Consider the following 22,803-nt stretch of genomic DNA (forward strand, 5'->3'; position numbering starts at 1 on the left):
TGTAAATGCTAATTAAAACCTCTTTAGAAATTGCTGACACTTGGATGCCAAAGTTTGACCACATGAAATTGTTACCATTCAGGAATTTTTGACCACATAAAACTGTTACCAAAACAATACAGTTGATGTTAACTATAAGAAGGCCACCTCCCTTCTATTCAGCACACACATTACCTAGTTTCGTTTGAAGAAAACGGTTTTTCCTTTACATCTATAAATAAATTATTCATTACTTTTTTTAAAATCTCCCAAATTATATAACCTTTACATTACATTATTTGAATTCCAAATAGTAATTCTGTTTTCAACGATCCTTTTGTTTTTATGCGGTTTTTGATAATATTTCAGGGTTTTCTCCCAAACGAAAATGAGTGACAATAGTCAAAACGGTATAAAACCGATCAGCGAGACCTCATCTGGAACCAGTTTAACAACTCCTCAGTCTGAACAAAGATCTGGTGGTATCGTTGAAAGAGTGTCTGCAAGGATAGGAAGATATATTCCACCGCTCAATACGGAATACATCAACCTGACTTTTGTTCGTTTTCCTATTAGCCTAACATCTCCAGGATTCAGTAGTCTCTCTCCATCTTTGCAATCTCCAAATATGTTCACTGACTCTTCTTCACATGTAAGTAAAAATGTGTTTAATAAGTTTAATATTGATCTCTAGACGTTATATATATACATATATATTAATATATGATAAAACTAAATGATTATTGTCTTTGTGTAACTTATGTTTCAAGATTATCCCTCCGAGTCCAATCTCGAATGATGCGACTCAGGAGATGGTGGAAAGTTCAGGTGGCGCCCATGCAACGATGATGATATCCAACAACAATCTTCCTCATCAGCCAATGGACATTGATCTGTCTCCTCAAGGATGTAATAGATTTATAGTGTCTCGAACTAGCTTTCAGTTTTGATTTTCCGAATAATAATATGGTTGTTATTTACAGGTAAAAAAGGCATTGCTGATATTCCAACGGAAGAATCTGTTGATATCACATCTAATGAATCTAGTGCTGATGCTGTTGGTGCTCCTTTACTCCCTTCTTTTGATTCTGAAGTTGTTGCTGGAAAGGATGCTATGAACCTCATCTCCTTTAAAAGTGGTGGCGAAGACGATGACAAGGACAAATAATACAACCAAGAGGAAGACAAAGACAAAGATCACAACATTGTTGTAGAATAATAATAATAATTATAATAATAATAAAAAATAAATAAATAACAATAATAATAATAATAATAATAATAATAATAACAGTAATAATTATAATAATAATAATAGAAGACATGCACTTGCTGTTTATAATGGTCATAAAAACATACATATATAAACAAAAAAAATATTAAAATTAAGATAGAAGTTTTTAACGAATATTCAGCTAGAAGTTAAATATACTCTATAAATGTATTATACCCTACATGCGCATATAGGTTTCCCATATGTACTGATCTCAAAAATATCATATTTTCAATAGGGCCGGTTTAAATTTTAGAAAAATACTTGTAATGCCCTACTCAAAAATACAAATTCATGCCCTCATTCTTCATATAATTTTTTATAATGCCTTATCTAGAACTAAACTTTTTTGTAAAATTTTGGATGTCCTAAGCGTCTGGTTCCTTTGTTTGTACACCGGACCCGGCCTGACTTGCATATAGCTTTTTTTTATCAATTACACCAGATATTTGGTCACGGTAACATCTTGCTAATCTTGATATTAGAAAAAAAAGAAAGAAAATCCAGCTGATCATATGAAAAAAAACAAAAATATTCTGAAAATCCATCACATGTAAAATATATGCACCAATGTTTCAATAAATTGTTCTCAAGGAAAATCACCAGGAAAATAACGAGTGTAAACCTTATCATCAAAGAAGAAAAACAAAACCATTCATGCATGACTTGGGTGACATGCCAGACAAAAATTCCCAAAGGCATAAGAGAAAACCCCCAATCAACTCTTACATTGTGTCTGCAATAAGAGATTAACTAAGGTGTTTCCCAATGTACTACTGTGGCTACCCTAAACATTTGTCATCACATAAGCAACCAAAACTGCTCTGAAAAAACATTCTTTACAGATTATAGAGATATAAATACAGTTGATATATTTTCATGTAATCTATTATACGAGTCTACTATATCCCGTTAGGATTAGGATACAACTTCTTGTATAAATACTCTCTTTTGTGAATCAATATACAAACACTTATCCATTCTATTTCATGGTATCAGAGAATGAAGATTCTCAAACCTAAAATCTCTTCTTTGATATTCTCTTTGATTGTTTTTTTTCTCTACACCTATATATAATCGATTATATCGAACAAGGCCTTTTTGTCTTCTGTTACATCTATTACCACTTCTCCCGTGATGGAGATCTCTTCTTTGGATCCTCACTATACAACATATATTTAAAACCAATGATTAAATCATTTGTAATAAACACATACTTATAATTTTTATTATAAAGCAGATATAAACCTAATCGTGTTCAAAAACATATTTTAAACATTGTTATAATCTTACAATAATCAAATACTAATTAACTAGGTGTTTTGCCCACACATGCGGACATAAAAGTCTTACGAATACTTATTAATCTTTGTTTTATTGGAAAAATAATAGTATAGATTAACTGAAGTTAATTTTTTTAACCACAAAATATTTTGATTTATCTTAGTATAAATAAAATATGGGAAAAAACAAACAGTTTGTTTTTCATAATATATTTAGTTTTTGGTAGGCCTTAGTTTTTTAACCAAACCAAACTTCCCAAACCAAACTTCCCAAACCAAACAAAAATTTTGGTTAGGTCGTCCAGAAGTTTGGTTAAATATTGTAGGTTTTCTAAAAAAACGTCGGTTTCATTTCAGTTTGGTTCAACAATCGGATCTTCTTAAAAGAGTTATAACTATTCAAAACATTTTCGAATAACTAACCGAATTTATATATAATTTTAACAAAATTATACAGATATCTAACTGTAAAAAAACATGTTGGTAGGATTTTTAAAACCGAACTAACCGAATACTGTACCAAACTTTGTTTCTTGTTAATTCGGTAATATGTATGTTGAACCGAACTAACCGAAAATTGAACTACCGGAACTGAATATTCCGAATTAACCAAACCCGCATGCTAAGCTTTCGGTATTGTTTTGATAAAACCGGACCAAAGTACACATCTTTCATAAAAACTAAAAAGTAAATGTTAATTAAAACTTCTTTAGAAATTGCTGACACTTGGATGACCAAAGTTTGACCACATGAAATTGTTACCATTTAGAAAATTTTGACCACATGTTTACTATAAGAAGGCCACGCCTCCCTTCTATTCAGCACAAACATTACCTAGTTTCTTTTGAAGAAAACGGTTTTTCCTTTACATCTATAAATAAATTATTCATTACTTTATTTAAAATATCCCAAATTATATAAATCTTACATTACATTATTTGAATTCCAAATAGTTATTCTGTTTTCAACGATCTTTTGTTTTTATGCGATTTTTGTTAATATTTCAGGGTTTTCTCCCCAACGAAAATGAGTGACTATAGTCAAAACGACAATGGTATAAAACCGATCAGCGAGACCTCTTCTCGAACCAGCTTAACAACTCCTCAGTCTGAACGAAGATCTGGTGGTATCGTTGAAAGAGTGTCTGCAAGGATAGGAAGAGATATTCCACCACTGAATATGGAACACATCAACCCGACTATTGTTTGCTTTCCTGTTAGCGTAACAACTCCAGGATTCAGTAGTCTCTCTCCATCTTTGCAATCTCCAAATATGTTTACTGACTCTTCTTCACAGGTAAGTAACAATGTGTTTAATATATTGATCTCTACACATTATATGTATATATTAATATATGATAAAAACAATTTTTTATTGTCTTTGTGTAACTTATGTTTCAAGATTATCCGTCCGAGTCCAATCCCGAATGATGCGATTCAGGAGATGGTGGAAAGTTCAGGTGGCGCCCATGCAACAATGATGATATCCAACAAGAATCTTCCTCATCAGCCAATGGAAATTGATCTGTCTCCTCAAGGATGTAATAGATTTATAGTGTCTCAAACTGGCTTTCAGTTTTGATTTTCCGAATAATAATATTTTTGTTATTTACAGGTAAAAAAGGCATTGCTGATATTCCAACGGAAGACTCTGTTGATATCACATCTCATGAATCTAATGCTGATCCTGTTGGTGCTCCTTTACTCCCTTCTTTTGATTCTGAAGTTGTTGCTGAAAAGGATGCTATGAACCTGATCTCCCTTAAAAGTGGTAGCGAAGACGATGGCAAGGACAAATAATACAACCAAGAGGAAGACAAAGACAAAGATCACAACATTGTTGAATAATAATAATAATAATAATAATAACAATAATAATAATAATAACAATAATAATAATAATAATAATAATAATAATTGATATATTGAAAAATATGTTTGACCTGAATTACATGATGTACACAATCTTGTACTTATCCCCGTCATTATGATTCTAGTATAGATTTTGAATTCTTGGTTTAGAATAATTATCAATATAAAAAATTTGATAAATATAAGAAATTTAGACCTGAGAAATGAGGAGAGAGTTACTCAAGAGGACGAACATCGCACCTGACTGCAACCTCGGGGTAGCTGGCTCTTCAAAGTATCCTCTCAAACATATCCTAAGCTCTATCGCAACCAATTTATCCACTTTGATCTTTGTCTTTTCTCTCATATCCTTACAAACTTCTTCGGTACATGTTGTAAACACAGCCTTGGATTGATTCTGTGCATTAGGTAACGGAACTCCAGATTTCACCGTATATAAAATGAATGAAAAACTGCTGTTACAAATAAACCATATAAATACTAAATTTCTTTTATGAAAAGTAACTGATTTAGAACACTTACCAAGATCAATTTTCTCCCAAACATCATCAAGAAACAAAATGAACCGTGTCTTAATATCTCAATGATCTTTGCAGCTTACTCTCTTTCCTGTCCAAATCCTATCTGAAAATCCAGTCTTGTCCCTAGTTGGTCAGATCTAGAAGAGTAAGTAGACCCTGATTCTAGTTGTCAAGCTTGTGATATTGTTGTAGGGTTTTTCTGGCTGGTTAACTTGTTAATAAGTTTACCTGAATGAATCTCATATCTCTGGTTTGAGTAGATTCTAACATTCACTACAGGTACATATATATATATATATATATATGTGTTAAGTGAGTAAGATAAAAAGTACAACACTGTCCAGTTCAGGAACTAAAAAAAAAAAGGTTCTTCCATTCCTTTATGGTTTGTGGTGGGTAACGATTGTGCTTGGTTTAATAATTATTTCACGTTTAATGAAATGAATTTCTATAACTTATCAGAATTGTAGAAGACATGAACTTGCTGTTTATAATAGTTAAAAAAACATACATATATAAACAAAAAATATATTAAAAATTAAATTAGAAGTCATTAAAGAATACTCAGCTAGAAGTTAAATATACTCTATAAATGTGTTATACCATGCATGCACATATAGGTTTCCCATTTGTATTGATATCAAAAGTATCATACCTGCAATAGGGCCGGATTAACTTTTAGAAAAAAACTTGTAATGCCCTTCTCAAAAATACAAATTTGTGCCCTCGTTCTTCATATAATGTTTTTATAATGCCCTATATACAACTAAACTTTTTTGTAAAATTTGGGATGTCCTAAGCGGCCGGTTCCTCTTTTTGTAATTCGGACCAGGCTTGACCTGCAAATATTTGGTCACGGTAACATCCAGCTAATTTTAATCTTAGAAAAAAAAAGAAAAAAAATCCAGCTGATCATATGAAAAAAACAAAAATATTCTGCAAATCCATCACATGTAAAATATACACACCAATGTTTCAATAAATTGTTCTCAAGGAAAATCACCAGGAAAATAACGAGTGTAAACCTTATCATCAAAGAAAAACAAAACAAAACCATTCATCCATGACTTGGGTGACATGCCGGACCAAAATTCCTAAAGGCATAAGAGAAAACCCCCAATCAACTTTTACATTGTGTCTGCAATAAGAGATTAACTGAGGTGTTTCCCAATGTACTACTGTGGCTACCCTAATCATTTATCATCACAAAAGCAACCAAAACTGCTCTGAAAAAAACAATCGTTACAGATAATAGAGATATAAATACAGTTGACATATTTTGATGTAATCTATTATACGAGTCTACTATATCCCGTTAGGATTATGATACAACTTTTTTTATAAATACGCTCTTTGGTGAATCAATATACAAACACTTATCCATTCTATTTCATGGTATCAAGAAAATGAAGATTCTCAAACCTAAAATCTCTCCTTTAATATTCTCTTTGATAATTTTTTTTTCTCTACGCCAATTATCGATTATATCAAACATGGCTATTTTGATATCAAACATGGCTATTTTGTCTTCTATTACATCTACTACAACTTCAACCGCGATGGAGATCTCTTCTTTGGATCCTCACTATACACAACATTTTTAAAACTAATGATTAAATAATTTATAATAAAGACATATTTAGAAATTTTATTATAAAGCAGATATAAACCTATTCATGTTCTAAAACATATTTTAGACATTGTTATAATCTTACAAAAATCAAATATTAATTAACTAGGTGTTTTTTCCCACACATGCAGACATAAACGTCTTACGAATACTTATTAATTTTTATATTGGAAAAATAATAGTATAGACTAACAGAAGTTAATTTTTTTAACCATAAAATATTTTGATTTCTCTTAGTATAAATAAAATACGGGGAAAAAACAAACAAGGTTTTTATAATATAGTTAGTTTTTGGTAGGCCTTAGATTTTGAACCAAACCAAATTCCCAACCAAACCAAAATTTTGGTTAGGTCATCCAGAAGTTTCGTTCGTTATTGTAGGTTTTCTAAAAAACTTCGGTTTCATTTGAGTTTGGTTCGACAATCGGTTACTTTGGTCTTCTTCTTAAAAGAATTATAACTATACTAAAAAATTTTGAATAACTAACCGAATTTTAACAAAATTATACATATATCTAACTGTAATAAAACATTTTTGTAGGATTTTTAAAACCGAACTAACCGAATACTGTACCAAACTTTATTTCTGGTTAATTCGATAATATGTATGTTGAACCGAACTAACCAAAAACTGAACTACCGGAACTGAATATTCTGAATTAACCAAACCAACATGCTAAGGTTTCGGTATTGTTTTGATAAAACCGGACCGAAGTACACACCTTTCATAAAAACTAAAAAAGATGTAAATGTTAATTAAAACCTCTTTAGAAATTGCTGACACTTGGATGACCAAAGTTTGACCACATGAAATTGTTACCATTTAGGAAAGTTTGACCACATAAAACTGTTACCAAAACGAAGCGGTTGATGTTTACTATAAGAAGGCCACCTCCCTTCGATTCAGCACACACATTACCTAGTTTGTTTGAAGAAAACGGTTTTTCCTTTACATCTATAAATAAATTATTCATTACTTTATTTTAAATCTCCCAAATTATATAACTTTTACATTACATTACTTGAATTCCAAATAATTATTCTGTTTTCAACGATCTTTTGTTTTTATGCGGTTTTTGTTAATATTTCAGGGTTTTCTCCCCAACGAAAATGAGTGATTCACTACAAGAAAACAGGTTTTTACCTACTGGAAGAATAGTAGCTAATCGGTAGCTAAATCAAGATTAGCGACTGATTTACGACTAATTACGCCTGTCGTTATAGTGTGCGTCGCTAAATAAATCAGTCGTTAATCGGTCGGTATTTAGCCACTGACTAGCTACAGTCGTAACGTAGTCGCTAAACTACGACTGATTTTGCGACTGCTTTAGTGACGTATTTAGTGACGAATATAACAGTCGCTAAACTGTCGGGAAATATAGCGACTGACTAGTGACTGATTACTGACCGAGGTAGCCACGGGGAACGACTGATTATCAACGTATTTAGCGACTGTTAAGTGACTACAAAGCTACTTTTTTTTTAGCGATACAAACATTGATTTGGGATTTGGTATTTATTTATTTTGGTTCACTTTTGATTTTTATTTGTGGGATTAATTATTTGACAGATGCTAAATGAAGAAACTGAAAGTAGATTAAAGTTTTTAGAATCCTAAATACCAAAAAGATACATCCCGAATCAAACACCAAAATACCAAAGGATACATACCAAAAAGTTATCAGAGTTGTTATATGTTCAAAATACCAAACACCAAAAGATAGTTAAATATGATAACCTAAGAACACAGAGCTTTCACTGATCAGGAGGAGCTGGAGATGATGCTTCAGAGGCAATGAAATCAAGGTATTTTTGGTCAGTTAAACGCATGTACTTGTGCAAAATGGAGAACTCAGCCATCTTAGCCTGGTTAATAGCTTGTTCCAGAGCACGGTCTGCCTCAGCCTTGGCAATACGGGCTTCTTGTTCTTTTATCTTGAGTTCAGCTTCTTCAAGCTTTTGTTGCATGTGCATGAAAGAATAGGAGCTGCTCGGGTCATTTCGTTTTCTCTTAAGCTTCTTCTTCAGGCTTCCAATACCAAAAAGGTCTCCTCTGTCATTGCAGAAAGTTGACTACAACAAAGAAAACAATGAGTAAGTCATTATCAATCAATTTCCAAGCTGGAAAACAACACCAAACTCTTAATGCAAAAACTTATGTGTAAAATATTAAAAAAAAAATACAAGACCTGAATAAACAGCTCGTTGTCCTCTTCTATTGCTAGCAAAAGCCCCTCTGAGATTTCAGTGTTATCCTTCCTAAGGTCAGCCAACTTCTCTTCCTTTTTCTTTTTGTAAGCCTCAGCAACTTTTTCTGCTTTGAAATCAACATAGGTTCCATCTTTTCTTGTATGAGCCTTGATGAATACTTCACCAAAACTCACAGGTCTTCCCAACTCCTCTATCTGAAATGAAATGGAAGAAAGACACACATGAAAAAGAGACAAGTGTTAAAGAAAACGAGACAAAGAAAATGATACTCACCAACTCCTGTTCGAGTTGCATATAGGACTTCTGTCCTGAGTTATGCTTGTGAATACCAAGACCATTACGTTCAGACAAACGAGCTGCTGATGCCTTGCGGCTCTTTGCCACTGCTGCCTCAGTGTCCCAATAAGCAGTCATTTGTTTCCAGAGTGTATCTCCTATCCAATTCGGTTGGTCGCGAGAGGTCCTTACATCACTGACCATACCTTTCATTCGAAGCTGACAAATGAATTCAAAGTGTTCTTGAACAAGACCGGTCAACATGGGATTCCATGTGTGTTTTTTCTACAAAACAACAGAGAAAATATAAGCTTATCGTGCATGGTTGCTAGCAACTTTACATATGTTTCAGTGTTCTTTGTTCCAACTAGTTTCATTGCATACTTTACTTGTCACAACAGAAAGAACTATAAACTGAATGTAAAAGATAGAGAAGGTTACCGCAAATTCAACGAAGTATCCTTCTTGTCTGTCTCTAGGCACACAGGTCCAGCTATAGAAAGGCTTATTAAACTTCTTTTTCATAATCTTTGTTATCCTACGGGTCAAGCTGGACTTGTCATAACCAAACCTACAACACAAGAGGAAAAAAACAGAGACTCTCAATCAGCAAACTCAAACTCAAACAAGGAGAGAGACGACACTAGTATAATACTCACACACAGACAGAAAGAAGAGAAACGCAAACAAAAGCGAAACATAATTAAAATCTTCACAACAGAACCAAAAAAAAAAAAAAAACTAAGGTTTTGAAACGAAAAGCCAAAACTCGGACATAAGCTTAAACATATAATTAGCTCAACTTCGCGACTCAAAATTGTTTACTAGACTCAAACTCAAACAGCTAAAACTCGAACTCAAACTTAAGCACACTAAAACTCTCATGGAGACAAACTGAAACCTCACACAACAGACACAAAGTAGAGCAACCATACCATGTTGTACCAGGCTCGAGTTTGGGAGACAGGACCGTTGTCAACTCCTCTCGGCCTGGTTGGGCTAGCATACGGTTTAATACATCCATCACGTCCTCCGAGAGATCAGGTTCAACTGGAGCTTCGAACTCAGCAAAATCTTCTGGGTCTCCATGAGAGTTTTGTGCTTGAGAACTGTGAGGCGATGGAGCTCCATGAAGTGGAGAAGATGGAGATTCTTCAAGTGGAGGAGATTGAGATTGTCTCCGCCCAGGTTGAGGATATGAAGTACCTTCACCGCCAGAAGACTGAGGTACTCGAGTTGGAGGCTGAGTTTGAGGAAGCGGAGCAGATCCAGAAGGTGGGAACGTGGAGGACGGAAAGAGTTGCCTCGGAGGTGGATAATCCCTTACCGACGGCGCCGGATTGTTGTTAGGGAGAACCACCGGTGGAAGATTCGACGTCGTCGCCTTAGAGACGAAGTCATACCGAGTCGGTAATGGTCTTGGTGTTTTATTAATCGACGAACCCGGTGCCACGAGTTTGCGCTTCCTCTTTCCACCCATCGCCGGAGTAGCTTCGGTGAAATCGCCGGAGTGAGAGGTCGAGATCGAGAGTGAAATCGCAAGTTAGAGAGGAGGCGGTGTGAGATCGAGAGAGAGTTAGAGAGTGATTAGGGTTGCCGATGAGTAGTAAAAAAATCTAATTAAAAGGGCCAAAAATAATTGGTTTTAGGCGGGTTTACTGAATTTTGGGTTTATAGGCGGGATTAGTTAAATTTTTGGGTTTAGGAGGGATTCTAATTATCAAATTTTTGGGTTTAGTAAATTTAGGTTTATAGGCGGGTTACTTATGGTTTAGGTGGGATTACTTAGCTAAATACAATTTTTTTTATAAAAAAACACACCATAAAGTTAATGTTTCAATAATATATATCATTACATATTGCCTCAAATAACTTAAACATCATCATCAGAAGACGATAAATTACATCGGAATTCGTCATTTGGTTCTCCATCTCCCACTTCGAAATCGAGATTTATTGGTTCTTTTCGAGCATGTACCAAATGCTCAAATTGTAGGTCTTCAACTGTAGTCATCAAAACAGCATCATCGTTTTCTTGTTGTAACGTAATCGAGGCTACGTCTTCATATTCTCCAGCAACGATTAATCTCCTCGGATTCACTTTAAGAACATTAAGCCACAATTGCTTTGGTTTCCTTACATATGGATACGGGATATAACAAACTTGTTCTGCTTGTGAAGCTGTGTAATATCAAATATCAATATATACATATTATACGTACCTGATGTCAAAAAAAAATATATATATATATATATATATATATATATATATATGTGTGTGTGTATGTACCTAGAATAAATGGGTCATATTTGTAGTATTTCCTTGATGAAAGAACATCAACGATACCACCATTGCTTCGCCGAGTGCCTCTACCAAGAACAGGATCATACCACTTACACTTAAAAAGTGTGATTCTCAAATCGACCGCCCCCTCATACTTGATTTCTATGATATCAGTTAAGATCCCGTAGTAATGTGCTTCATCAGTTATATTTGTATAACTCTCTCCTTTAACACATACTCCATAGTTACAAGTCTTTCGTCCCTCACCATGCTTCTGTGTATGAAACAAAAAACCTCTTGTGAAATAGATAGGCCATGCTTTAGCTTTATTCATGGGTCCATTCGCCATATCTTTAACCCAAAGAGGAAAAGGATGTGTGTTGCTCCAGTAGCTAACCTGTATCAATAAATTTCATATATATATATATATATATATCAATATAAAGAACGAAAAACACTTAATACATGTATAATTACTAAGACATACATAATCTTTCACCCATATATGATATTCATCTGCTCTCTTCGTGGAGAGTTCTTCTTCGGAAATGTCCGGATATTTTGCACTGATATAATCTTCGAACATCCTATATTAGACCAACACAAATATGAGAAATCAAAGTAGCATATATAAAAAAAACATAAGGTTAACAATTGTCAAATTATATACCTCTCAAATGGCTGAAAATATTCACAATTTCGCAAAACATATGAATGTGCGCATTGATAATCTTTTTCGGATAGCCATATTTCTTGCATTTCTCCACTTGGACGACCTACGTGAGTAAATATATCAGGTACTCCTTCGACATGATATACGGGGACTTCACCTTCATCAAATCTCGTGAACCTGCCCAAATGATGAAAATATAACATTTATATCTGAAAAAGTGAACATATGAATCATATCTATGTATTTACCTTGATTTCGTTTGTATATTGTCAGCAAAGTAGTGCTCCGAGAAAAAAGCGATCTCCTGGTTGATATATGCTTCAACTATCGATCCTGCCGCATATCTTTTGTTCTTTGCATTTGCTTTCAACTTTTTGAAATTCCTTTCAAAAAGATACATCCACCTATATTGCACGGGGCCTCCTAGTTCAGCTTCGTATGGGAGATGTATAGGCAAGTGCTGCATCACGTCAAAAAATGATGGTGGAAAGATCTTTTCCAAATTGCAGATTATCGAAACTATGTTTTGTTTAAGTTGTTTGACCCGGCTTTTCTGCAAAGTCCTCGAGCAAAGGTCACGGAAAAATATACCAACACCTACAATATATATTCAAATTGCACATTGTGAGTACAACACTAATTATCAACACACATATATATATCAAAATTTCAAAAAACAAAAAATTACTACCTGATAACGCAAGATGGACGTTTTGGTCTAGGAGTTCTGCAAGTATAAATGGAAGTAGCCTCTCCATAAAAACATGGCAGTCATGACTCTTCATGCCTGAAAACTTGCCATTCTCAAGATCAACACACCTAGCTAGGTCTGAAGCATAACCATCTGGGAATTTAACCGAATGTTTCACACATTCCAATAAACTTGTTCTTGCATTCTTGTCCAATGTGTAGGGAGGGAAAGGAGCTTGCCCATTGCTATCAACATGTAAATGTTCCCTATCACAGAAAAGTGCTATATCCAATCTTGACTTGATTGTGTCTTTCGACTTACCCTTCACATTCATAAGAGTATTCATGATGTTGTCAAAAAAAATTTTTTCTATATGCATCACATCAAGATTATGTCGAAGAATGAGGTCCCTCCAGTATGGCAGCTCCCAGAATATGCTTTCCTTGTGCCAATTATGGCGTTTTCCATATCCAGGTTTCTTCTTGTCATGACCATTTCCACCACACTTAGATGTTTTTGGTGGATTGACACCATTTAACAGCTCCGAATAAACTTGCTCACCAGTCAAAGATTCAGGTGGAAAATCATTCAAAGCGTGTTTTCCCTTCAAGAAGTCCTTTTTATTCTTTCTCAGTGGATGGTTACGAGGAAGAAATCTTCGATGACAATCAAACCAACAGGTCTTCCTTCCATTAGTCAGATAAAAAGCCTTACAATCTTCCATGCAAATTGGACAAGACAACTTCCCATGGGTCGTCCATCCTGATAGCATGCCATATGCCGGAAAGTCGCTTATCGTCCAAAGAAGCACTGCTTTAAGATTGAAATTTTGATTCAAGGAGACATCATATGCTTCAACTCCAGTAGACCATAACTCTTTCAACTCCTCAATCAAAGGTTTGAGGAAGATATCTAGACTAGCTCGCGGGTGATTCGGTCCAGAATTCAAAATTGTGAGAAACAAGTACTCTGTCTTCATGCACATACCAGGGGGTAGATTATATGGAGTCAAGATCACTGGCCACAACGAATGATTATTAGACATTCCAAATGGATTGAAGCCATCCGTACATAAGCCAAGATAAACATTGCGAGGTTCTTCTGCAAAACGGGGATGTTGATCTTGAAAGTATTTCCACTCCGCCGCATCTGACGGATGACACATTTCACCCTCTTTTGCTTGGTGCTCTGCATGCCATCTCATTGCTGATGCAGTCTTCTTGCTCTGGTACATTCTCTTCAATCTGTCAGCAATAGGTAGATACCACATACGACTATATGGTACTTTTGTCCTACGCCGTTCATTTTTAGGCTTCCATCTTGGTGCATCACAAAATTGACATTTATCCCATCTTTCATCTTCTTTCCAGAAGATCATACAATTGTTAACACAAACATCAATTGTATGGTAGGGGAGGCCCAAATTGCGCATCAACCTTTCTGTCTCGTAATGTGAAGCAGTTGATTGGTTTCCAGGTGGTAAATAGTCTGATAACATTTGGCATACCGAATCCACATATTTTTCACTCATATTATAATCTGTCTTATTTTGCAAAACTCGAGCAGCTAAGGATAACTGCGAGTGCCCTTCGTGACAACCATTATACAAAGGATTTTTTGCTCCTTCTAACAAATCGTAGAATTTTTTTGAATGGTTGGAAACCGGATCTACAACATTTTGATAACTATCATCCTGTTGATAATTATCATAATTCAAATTATCACGAAATGCATCATTCACCATTTCCACATATCTATCTTCTACTAAATTACCAACTTCTTCACTACCACTTAAATGTGTCGGATCAACATAACTCGTTCCTAATCCCATGTCGATTTCTTCTCCATGGTTGTACCAAACATAATAATCTTCCATAAATCCTCTACTATATATATGTTTCAAGATTTTTTGCCCCGAGAGAAATTTTTCGTTTCTGCAAATACTACAAGGGCAAAAGAACTTACCACCATTGCTCTGCGTTAATTCCTGACTATTTGCAAACGTCATGAATTCTTCTACCCCCGCGACAAACTCTCTCGAAAAATTCCCCGTTTCTTCATCAATTCTCTTGTACATCCAAGCACGAAAATTAATATAGTTGTTATAATTGCTCGTCATTGTTGTTAACGATTTTTTTTTCTTGAAATTCTTTAACGATATGATTCTTACACGGGTGATGAAATAAGAAATGTGTCGTTTTCATCTATATATAGAATATTTAGCGACTGTTTGGCTACTGTTTTGCTACTCTTTTGCTACTGATTTTGCGACTACTAAAATCAGTCGTCAAAATCCGGTGTACTAAACTCAATAATGATTTCCACGTGTTTTGTAACGGTATTTTGCGACTGATGGCCGACAAAAATATAGCGACCTAGTATAAGTAGCTAAATAGTCGCAAATTACCGACTGAATAAGGACTATGTCTTGTAGTCGTAAATTCGCGACTAACTAGTAACTGATTGTGGTTGGTCGCAAATCAGTAGCTAAATAGTAGGTATTGGGTCGGTATATTTAGCGACCGCAGCTGTAGTCACTAAATTCAGTAGGGAAATCGCTGTTTTCTTGTAGTGATTATAGTCAAAACGACAATGGTATAAAACCGATCAGCGAGACCTCTTCTCGAACCAGCTTAACAACTCCTCAGTCTGAAAGAAGATCTGGTGGTATCGTTGAAAGAGTATCCGCAAGGATAGGAAGAGATATTCCACCACTGAATATGGAACACATCAACCCGACTCTTGTTTGCTTTCTTGTTAACGTAACATCTCCAGGATTCAGTAGTCTTTCTCCATCTTTGCAATCTCCAAATATGTTGACTGACTCTTCTTCACAGGTAAATAACAATGTGTTTAATAAGTTTAAGATTGATCTCTACACGTTATATGTATATATTAATATATGATAAAACTAAATTTTTATTGTCTTTGTGTAACTTATGTTTCAAGATTATCCCTCCTAGTCCAATCCCGAATGATGCGACTCAGGAGATGGTGGAAAGTTCAGGTGGCTCCCATGCAACGATGATGATAACCAACAATAATCTTCCTCATCAGCCAATGGACATCGATCTGTCTCCTCAAGGATGTAATAGATTTATAGTGTCTCGAATTCGCTTTCAGTTTTGATTTTCAGAATAATAATATTGTTGTTATTTACAGGTAAAAAAGGCACTGCTGATATTCCAACGGAAGAGTCTGTTGATATCACATCTCATGAATCTAATGCTGATCCTATTAGTGCTCCGTTACTCCCTTCTTTTGACTCTGAAGTTGTTTCTGAAAAGGATGCTATGAACCTCATCTCCCTTAAAAGTGGTAGCGAAGATGATGACAAGGACAAAGACAAAGATCACAACATTGTTGTAGAATAAGAATAATAATAATAATAATAATAATAATAATAATAATAATAATAATAATAATAATAATAATAATAATAATAATAATAATAATAATAATAATAATAATAATAATAATAAATTTCAGAATTGATATATTGACCTGAATTACATGATGTACAAAATCTTGTACTTATCCCCGTCATTATGATTCTAGTATAGATTTTGAATTCTTGGTTTAGAATAACTATCAATATAAAAAGTTCGATAAATATAAGAAATTTAGACCTGAGAAATGAGGAGAGAGTTACTCAAGAGGAAGGACATCGCACCTGACTGCAACCTCCGGGTAGCTGGCTCTTCAAAGTTTCCTCTCAAACATATCCTAAGCTCTCTCGCAACCAATTTATCCCCTTTGATCTTTGTCTTTTCTCTCATATCCTTACAAACTTCTTCGGTACATGTTGTGAACACAACCTTGGATCGATTATGTGCATTAGGTAGCGAAATTTCAGATTTCACCGTATATAAAATAAATGATAAACTGCTGTTACAAATAAACCATATAAATACTAAATTTCTTGTATGGAAAGTAACTGATTTAGAACACTTACCAAGATCAACTTTCTCCCAAACATCATCAAGAAACAAAATAAACCGTGTCTTAATATCTCAATGATCTTTGCAGCTTTCTCTCTTTTTTTGGTAGAAAATATATATATATATATATTTTTTTGATAGAAAAGATATACATATATATATATAAAATAAACTTTACATCTTAACTAAATTCATATAATAAAATTTACCTCATTTACATAATTCCCTCGCAGGGAAAATATCGTATCAAACATTATTGGAGTAAAAGACAAAACAAGACCCAAAGTGTCATCATACAGGTTGAAAGCGAAGAAGGCCATGTGACACCCTAATCATTTATCATCACATAAGCAACCAAAACTGCTCTGAAAAAAAACATTCGTTACAGATTATAGATATAAATACAGTTGACATATTTTGATGTAATCTATTATACGAGTCTACTATATCCCGTTAGGATTACGATACTACTTCTTGTATAAATACTCTCTTTGGTGAATCAATATACAAACACTTATCCATTCTATTTAATGGTATCAAGAGAATGAAGACTCTCAAACCTAAAATCTCTTCTTTGAAATTCTCTTTGATAATTTGTTTTTCTCTACACCAATTATCGATAATATCGAACATGGATATTTTGTCTTCTGTTACATCTATTACCACTTCTCCCGCGATGGAGATCTCTTCTTTGGATCCTCACGATACACAACATTTTTAAAACCAATGATTAAATAATTTATAATAAACACATATTTAGAAATTTTATTATAAAGCAGATATAAACATAATCATGTTCTAAAACATATTTTAAACATTGTTATAATCTTTCAATAATCAATACTAATTAACTAGGTATTTTTCCCACACTTGCGGACATAAACGTCTTACGAATACTTACTATTTTTTTATTGGAAAAATAATAGTATAGATTAACAGAAGTTAATTTTTTTAACTACAAAATATTTTGATTTCTCTTAGTATAAATAAAATACGGGGAAAAAAACAAGGTTTTTTCATAATATAGTTAGTTTTTGGTAGGCCTTAGATTAAAACCAAACTTCCCAACCAAACCAAAATTTTGGTTACGTCGTCCAGAAGTTTCGTTCGTTATTGTAGGTTTTCTAAAAAACTTTGTTTCATTTGAGTTTGGTTCGACAATCGGTTACTTTGGTTTTCTTCTTAAAATAATTATAACTATACTAAACATTTTCGAATAACTAACCGAATTTATATATAATTTTAAAAAAATTATACAGATATCTAACTGTAATAAAACATTTTTGTAGGATTTTTAAAACCGAACTAACCGAATACTGTACCAAACTTTATTTCTGGTTAATTCAGTATTATGTATGTTGAACCGAACTAACCGAAAACTGAACTGCTGGAACTGAATATTCTGAATTAACCAAACCAACATGCTAAGGTTTCGGTATTGTTTTGATAAAACCTGACCGAAGTACACACCATTCATAAAAACTACAAAAGATGTAAATGTTAATTAAAACCTCTTTAGAAATTTCTGACACTTGGATGACCAAAGTTTGACCACATGAAATTGTTACCATTTAGGAAAGTTTGACCACATAAAACTGTTACCAAAACGAAACGGTTGATGTTTACTATAAGAAGGCCACCTCCCTTCTATTCAGCACACACATTACCTAGTTTTGTTTGAAGAAAACGGTTTTTCCTTTACATCTATAAATAAATTCTTCATTACTTTATTTAAAATCTCCCAAATTATATAAATTTTACATTACATTATTTGAATTCCAAATAATTATTCTGTTTTCAACGATCTTTTGTTTTTATGCGGTTTTTGTTAATATTTCAGGGTTTTCTCCCCAACGAAAATGAGTGATTATAGTCAAAACGACAATGGTATAAAACCGATCAGCGAGACCTCTTCTCGAACCAGCTTAACGAAGATCTGGTGGTATCGTTGAAAGAGTATCTGCAAGGATAGGAAGAGATATTCCACCACTGAATATGGAACACATCAACCCGACTCTTGTTTGCTTTCTTGTTAGCGTAACATCTCCAGGATTCAGTAGTCTTTCTCCATCTTTGCAATCTCCAAATATGTTGACTGACTCTTCTTCACAGGTAAGTAACAATGTGTTTAATAAGTTTAAGATTGATCTCTACACGTTATATGTATATATTAATATATGATAAAACTAAATTTTTATTGTCTTTGTGTAACTTATGTTTCAAGATTATCCCTCCGAGTCCAATCCCGAATGATGCGACTCAGGAGATGGTGGAAAGTTCAGGTGGCTCCCATGCAACGATGATGATATCCAACAACAATCTTCCTCATCAGCCAATGGACATCGATCTGTCTCCTCAAGGATATAATAGATTTATAGTGTCTCGAATTTGCTTTCAGTTTTGATTTTCAGAATAATAATATTGTTGTTATTTACAGGTAAAAAAGGCACTGCTGATATTCCAACGGAAGAGTCTGTTGATATCACATCTCATGAATCTAATGCTGATCCTATTAGTGCTCCTTTACTCCCTTCTTTTGACTCTGAAGTTGTTTCTGAAAAGGATGCTATGAACCTCATCTCCCTTAAAAGTGGTAGCGAAGATGATGACAAGGACAAATAATACAACCAAGAGGAAGACAAAGACAAAGATCACAACATTGTTGTAGAATAATAATAATAATAATAATAATAATAATAATAATAATAATTATAATAATAATAATAATAATTATAATTATAATAATAATAAATTTCAGAATTGATATATTGAATAATAAGTTTGACCTGAATTACATGATGTACAAAATCTTGTACTTATCCCCGTCATTATGATTCTAGTATAGATTTTGAATTTTTGGTTTAGAATAATTATTAATATAAAAAGTTCGATAAATATAAGAAATTTAGACCTGAGAAATGAGGAGAGAGTTACTCAAGAAGAAGGACATCGCACCTGACTGCAACCTCCGGGTAGCTGGCTCTTCAAAGTTTCCTCTCAAACATATCCTAAGCTCTCTCGCAACCAATTTATCCCCTTTGATCTTTGTCTTTTCTCTCATATCCTTAAAAACTTCTTCAGTACATGTTGTAAACACAACCTTGGATCGATTATGTGCATTAGGTAGCGGAATTTCAGATTTCACCGTATATAAAATAAATGATAAACTGCTGTTACAAATAAACCATATAAATACTAAATTTCTTGTATGGAAAGTAACTGATTTAGAACACTTACCAAGATCAAATTTCTCCCAAACATCATCAAGAAACAAAATAAACCGTGTCTTAATATCTCAATGATCTTTGCAGCTTTCTCTCTTTTTTTGGTAGAAAAGATATATATATATATATATTTTTTTTGGTAGAAAATATATATATATATATATATATTAAATAAACTTTACATCTTAATTAAATTCATATAATAAAATTTACCTCATTTACATAATTCCCTCGCAGGGAAAATATCGTATCAAACATTACTGGAGTGAAAGACGAAACAAGACCCAAAGTGTCATCATTCAGGTTGAAAGCGAAGAATGCCATCCTGACGATGGTTTTCGCTGGAGAAAATATGGTCAAAAGTTGTCACAAAGAATGCAAATCCAAGGTTATATATTTCGTTCACTTCAAAATTAGTCAGACATTTTTGGAAAAATATTATATATTTATTTTGGTAATCACAGGAGTTACTACAGATGCACATACACTGGGTGTAAGGTGACGAAGCATGTGGAGAGAAGCGTAGACAATGTGAATTTAGTGGTGGCTATGTACGATGGGATACATGAGCACGTTCCACCACCTGAACGCATAAGCAAATCCAGTACAAAGAATAAATCCGGTTCGCAATGTCTCAATATCCTAGCATGCAAACCCTTGTGTTAGGTATGCCGCCTTATTCCTCTTCGGCCTCTCAGCTTTTCCCTTCTGCCTTGGCCCCACAACTGAATGTGACAAGTTTACAGGTTGACAAGAATCATGGTGTTATGAACCGGAATGATGAACCGAATATTGATCCTGTGATACCCGACGGTACAGAGGTATCCGAGGGGATAAGGGAGCGACTATTTCGTAACTTTGGTATCGAACTTTAGATGGGCAAACATTAACCAAAAGATAAAAAAGAAAGATGTAAACCCTTTATAATTAATAAATCCTTATCTTATAGTTATAAATAATAATGACCAAAGATATACAAATCTTGTACTTATCCATTTCATTATGGTTTTAGTGCATATTACTCTTGAGTTGACCTATTTATTCTCCAATTGTTACAGTGTTACTGTGTTAGGATGGTTAATCCAGATAATAAACTATATGTATATGTGAACTATATAAATCAAACCGACATCCAGTGATACAGAAGAAAAACTAAACCCTGACTATAATCCAATTAAACAGATTGTTTACGCTCATGCTCATCCTCTTTTTAAGTGAGTATCACTTTTACTCTTGCCATTATATTAGCTTTTTGGAGCCAAGTTTCTCATGAGAAAGTTGGATTAAGAGTGTAGCAAACTTTAAATTGTAGGTCATATTAAATAATGAGAAGTGTACAAGTGAGTATAAATATATACAAGTGTTTGATCATATCTCTCCAGCATTTGTTTGAGTAAATTTCAGGAGTTTCTTTATTGTTTTTACTAATTTTTTTAAAGAGAGAGAAAGGAAAAACGAAACAAAGCATATCCTAAGCAAACAAATCTCTTTTATTTAGGTAATCTAATCTCCAGGATTAAAAGTTAGCTTTCTGATTGTAATATATTAAAGTGGCCTAAACAACAAATGACCAGTCTTTGACTTGCTATTACCCATTGAAATAACAAAGACCAGAAGGATGATAAACCAAAGGAGTCAATTCCTATCCAAAAAGACTCAACCCATGGACGTTATAACAAGTATACCCAATGCAGCTATGAGAAGATACTGCAAGAAGAAGATTAAAAAAATGACACAGAGTGTTCATTGTGGATTGGACATAGAGTGAGAAAAGAGAATGTATTAACCTTGATGATAGGCTTTTCTGTCATGATTATAGTCACCCATCCAACATAAGGCAAGAAGCTGAAGCAGGCACAAAGGTAAAACCATTTATGACTAACTACAGCTTTTGGTTTACTTTACACACTATACACTTATGTGATTAAAGTAAATTAATTATCCTACACCACGACTCATTACATGATGTCGATGAAGCCAAAGCTGACCTTTAGCATAGAGAATTCTATCATGGTCAAGGTTATTGTCACCTGTAAACAATAAAAATGAAAATGTAAATGGGCGTTGAATGATAACAATATGATAAACAACTCACACTCAATTCAAATAAATAAAACCAGAACCTTTGGTCAAAACAACGATTTCTCCAGTACTTTCCCTTTCGTGAACCTGTAATGTAATGAACCCCCAAAGAATCAGAATCATCTAGGTGCTACAATCTAAGCACAGGGAGATGATAATGAGGAGATCTATAGAAAAAGTTACCTTAATGACACGATGGACAATTGGAATATCACGACCCTGAAAAGAGAAGCATGAATAAAAATACAAATGAGGTGAAAGGTTCATGCATAAGTAAGCAAAACAAAAAATGAGAAAGGGAAACTTGCATCAATATTGAAAACAACACTTTCGCCAGCTCGGATGGGGTCATTACTCATGTGCAAGAACAATATATCCCCCTACTAGGTATCATATTCACTATGAGTAAGTAGGGGATTCACTTCCAGTTACACATCAAAGCTTTCCATGTTATCAAAGCAGACGTCACAATCATCCCTACCAGACAAAAAATAACATATACCAAGAGATTAGGGTGTCAAGTGGGTTTCTAAATGGAGACGTTGATAGTATAAACTCAAATAAAACCATGCCAAAATATTTTAAACATTGTTATAATTTTAAAATAATCAAATTACAAATAATTGACTGAACTTAATTATTTTTAACCACAAACTATTTTTATTTGTTTTGGAATAAATACAATACGGGAAAAGAAAATCACAATTTTGAATAATATCGTTAGCTTTGGTATTTTTTTGATAAAACCGGAATGAAATATACACCTTTCATAAGAAACCAAAAAGAAGTAAAAGGTAATTAAAACTTCTTTAAGAATTGAGAAAATTTGGATTAAGAAAGTTTGACCACATAAAATTGTTACCA

General features: G+C 33.7%; 5 protein-coding genes across 5 annotated transcripts; 3 read left to right on the plus strand and 2 right to left on the minus strand.

The window, feature by feature from the left end:
• Positions 1-367: 367 nt before the first annotated feature.
• Positions 368-1,147, plus strand: LOC125577430 (probable WRKY transcription factor 10). The gene is made up of 3 exons (XM_048738942.1): positions 368-631; positions 750-888; positions 963-1,147. Exons 1-3 carry the CDS (start codon positions 368-370, stop codon positions 1,145-1,147), a joined length of 588 nt encoding a protein of 195 aa, XP_048594899.1.
• Positions 1,148-3,561: 2,414 nt separating this feature from the next.
• On the plus strand, positions 3,562-4,334 carry LOC125577431 (probable WRKY transcription factor 10). Its single transcript, XM_048738943.1, has 3 exons — positions 3,562-3,831; positions 3,937-4,075; positions 4,150-4,334. Exons 1-3 carry the CDS (start codon positions 3,562-3,564, stop codon positions 4,332-4,334), a joined length of 594 nt encoding a protein of 197 aa, XP_048594900.1.
• A 3,801-nt stretch (positions 4,335-8,135) lies between these two features.
• Positions 8,136-10,710, minus strand: LOC106416648. The gene is made up of 5 exons (XM_048738456.1): positions 9,980-10,710; positions 9,486-9,615; positions 9,042-9,329; positions 8,747-8,962; positions 8,136-8,630 (listed from the first exon to the last, which is right to left on the minus strand). The coding sequence occupies exons 1-5, from the start codon at positions 10,522-10,524 to the stop codon at positions 8,313-8,315; spliced, it is 1,497 nt and encodes a 498-aa protein (XP_048594413.1). The 5' UTR covers positions 10,525-10,710; the 3' UTR covers positions 8,136-8,312.
• Positions 10,711-10,917: 207 nt separating this feature from the next.
• Positions 10,918-13,962, minus strand: LOC106417049. Its single transcript, XM_048738944.1, has 7 exons — positions 12,693-13,962; positions 12,250-12,598; positions 12,109-12,178; positions 11,999-12,009; positions 11,816-11,915; positions 11,335-11,602; positions 10,918-11,225 (listed from the first exon to the last, which is right to left on the minus strand). Exons 1-7 carry the CDS (start codon positions 13,960-13,962, stop codon positions 10,918-10,920), a joined length of 2,376 nt encoding a protein of 791 aa, XP_048594901.1.
• A 1,153-nt stretch (positions 13,963-15,115) lies between these two features.
• LOC125577432 (probable WRKY transcription factor 10) lies at positions 15,116-16,066 on the plus strand. Its single transcript, XM_048738945.1, has 4 exons — positions 15,116-15,147; positions 15,265-15,529; positions 15,642-15,780; positions 15,855-16,066. Exons 1-4 carry the CDS (start codon positions 15,116-15,118, stop codon positions 16,064-16,066), a joined length of 648 nt encoding a protein of 215 aa, XP_048594902.1.
• Positions 16,067-22,803: the final 6,737 nt, after the last annotated feature.

The sequence above is a fragment of the Brassica napus genome, chromosome A8 (assembly GCF_020379485.1).
Source record: "Brassica napus cultivar Da-Ae chromosome A8, Da-Ae, whole genome shotgun sequence".
Classification (NCBI taxonomy): Eukaryota; Viridiplantae; Streptophyta; class Magnoliopsida; order Brassicales; family Brassicaceae; genus Brassica; species Brassica napus.

Excerpts from the sequence above, each read along its gene's own strand:
- LOC125577430 (XM_048738942.1), top strand. The coding sequence starts at position 368 with ATGAGTGACAATAGTCAAAACGGTATAAAACCGATCAGCGAGACCTCA. Across the intron at positions 632-749 it reads TCACTGACTCTTCTTCACAT|ATTATCCCTCCGAGTCCAAT; the intron begins GTAAGTAAAAAT and ends TTATGTTTCAAG. Across the intron at positions 889-962 it reads TGATCTGTCTCCTCAAGGAT|GTAAAAAAGGCATTGCTGAT; the intron begins GTAATAGATTTA and ends TGTTATTTACAG.
- LOC125577431 (XM_048738943.1), top strand. The coding sequence starts at position 3,562 with ATGAGTGACTATAGTCAAAACGACAATGGTATAAAACCGATCAGCGAG. Across the intron at positions 3,832-3,936 it reads TTACTGACTCTTCTTCACAG|ATTATCCGTCCGAGTCCAAT; the intron begins GTAAGTAACAAT and ends TTATGTTTCAAG. Across the intron at positions 4,076-4,149 it reads TGATCTGTCTCCTCAAGGAT|GTAAAAAAGGCATTGCTGAT; the intron begins GTAATAGATTTA and ends TGTTATTTACAG.
- LOC106416648 (XM_048738456.1), bottom strand. The coding sequence starts at position 10,524 with ATGGGTGGAAAGAGGAAGCGCAAACTCGTGGCACCGGGTTCGTCGATT. Across the intron at positions 9,330-9,485 it reads GATACTTCGTTGAATTTGCG|AAAAAACACACATGGAATCC; the intron begins GTAACCTTCTCT and ends GTTGTTTTGTAG. Across the intron at positions 8,963-9,041 it reads TGCAACTCGAACAGGAGTTG|ATAGAGGAGTTGGGAAGACC; the intron begins GTGAGTATCATT and ends ATTTCATTTCAG.
- LOC106417049 (XM_048738944.1), bottom strand. The coding sequence starts at position 13,962 with ATGTGGTATCTACCTATTGCTGACAGATTGAAGAGAATGTACCAGAGC. Across the intron at positions 12,599-12,692 it reads CGTCCATCTTGCGTTATCAG|GTGTTGGTATATTTTTCCGT; the intron begins GTAGTAATTTTT and ends TATATATTGTAG. Across the intron at positions 12,179-12,249 it reads AATATACAAACGAAATCAAG|GTTCACGAGATTTGATGAAG; the intron begins GTAAATACATAG and ends TCATTTGGGCAG.
- LOC125577432 (XM_048738945.1), top strand. The coding sequence starts at position 15,116 with ATGTCTTGTAGTCGTAAATTCGCGACTAACTA. Across the intron at positions 15,148-15,264 it reads CGTAAATTCGCGACTAACTA|TGATTATAGTCAAAACGACA; the intron begins GTAACTGATTGT and ends GTTTTCTTGTAG. Across the intron at positions 15,781-15,854 it reads CGATCTGTCTCCTCAAGGAT|GTAAAAAAGGCACTGCTGAT; the intron begins GTAATAGATTTA and ends TGTTATTTACAG.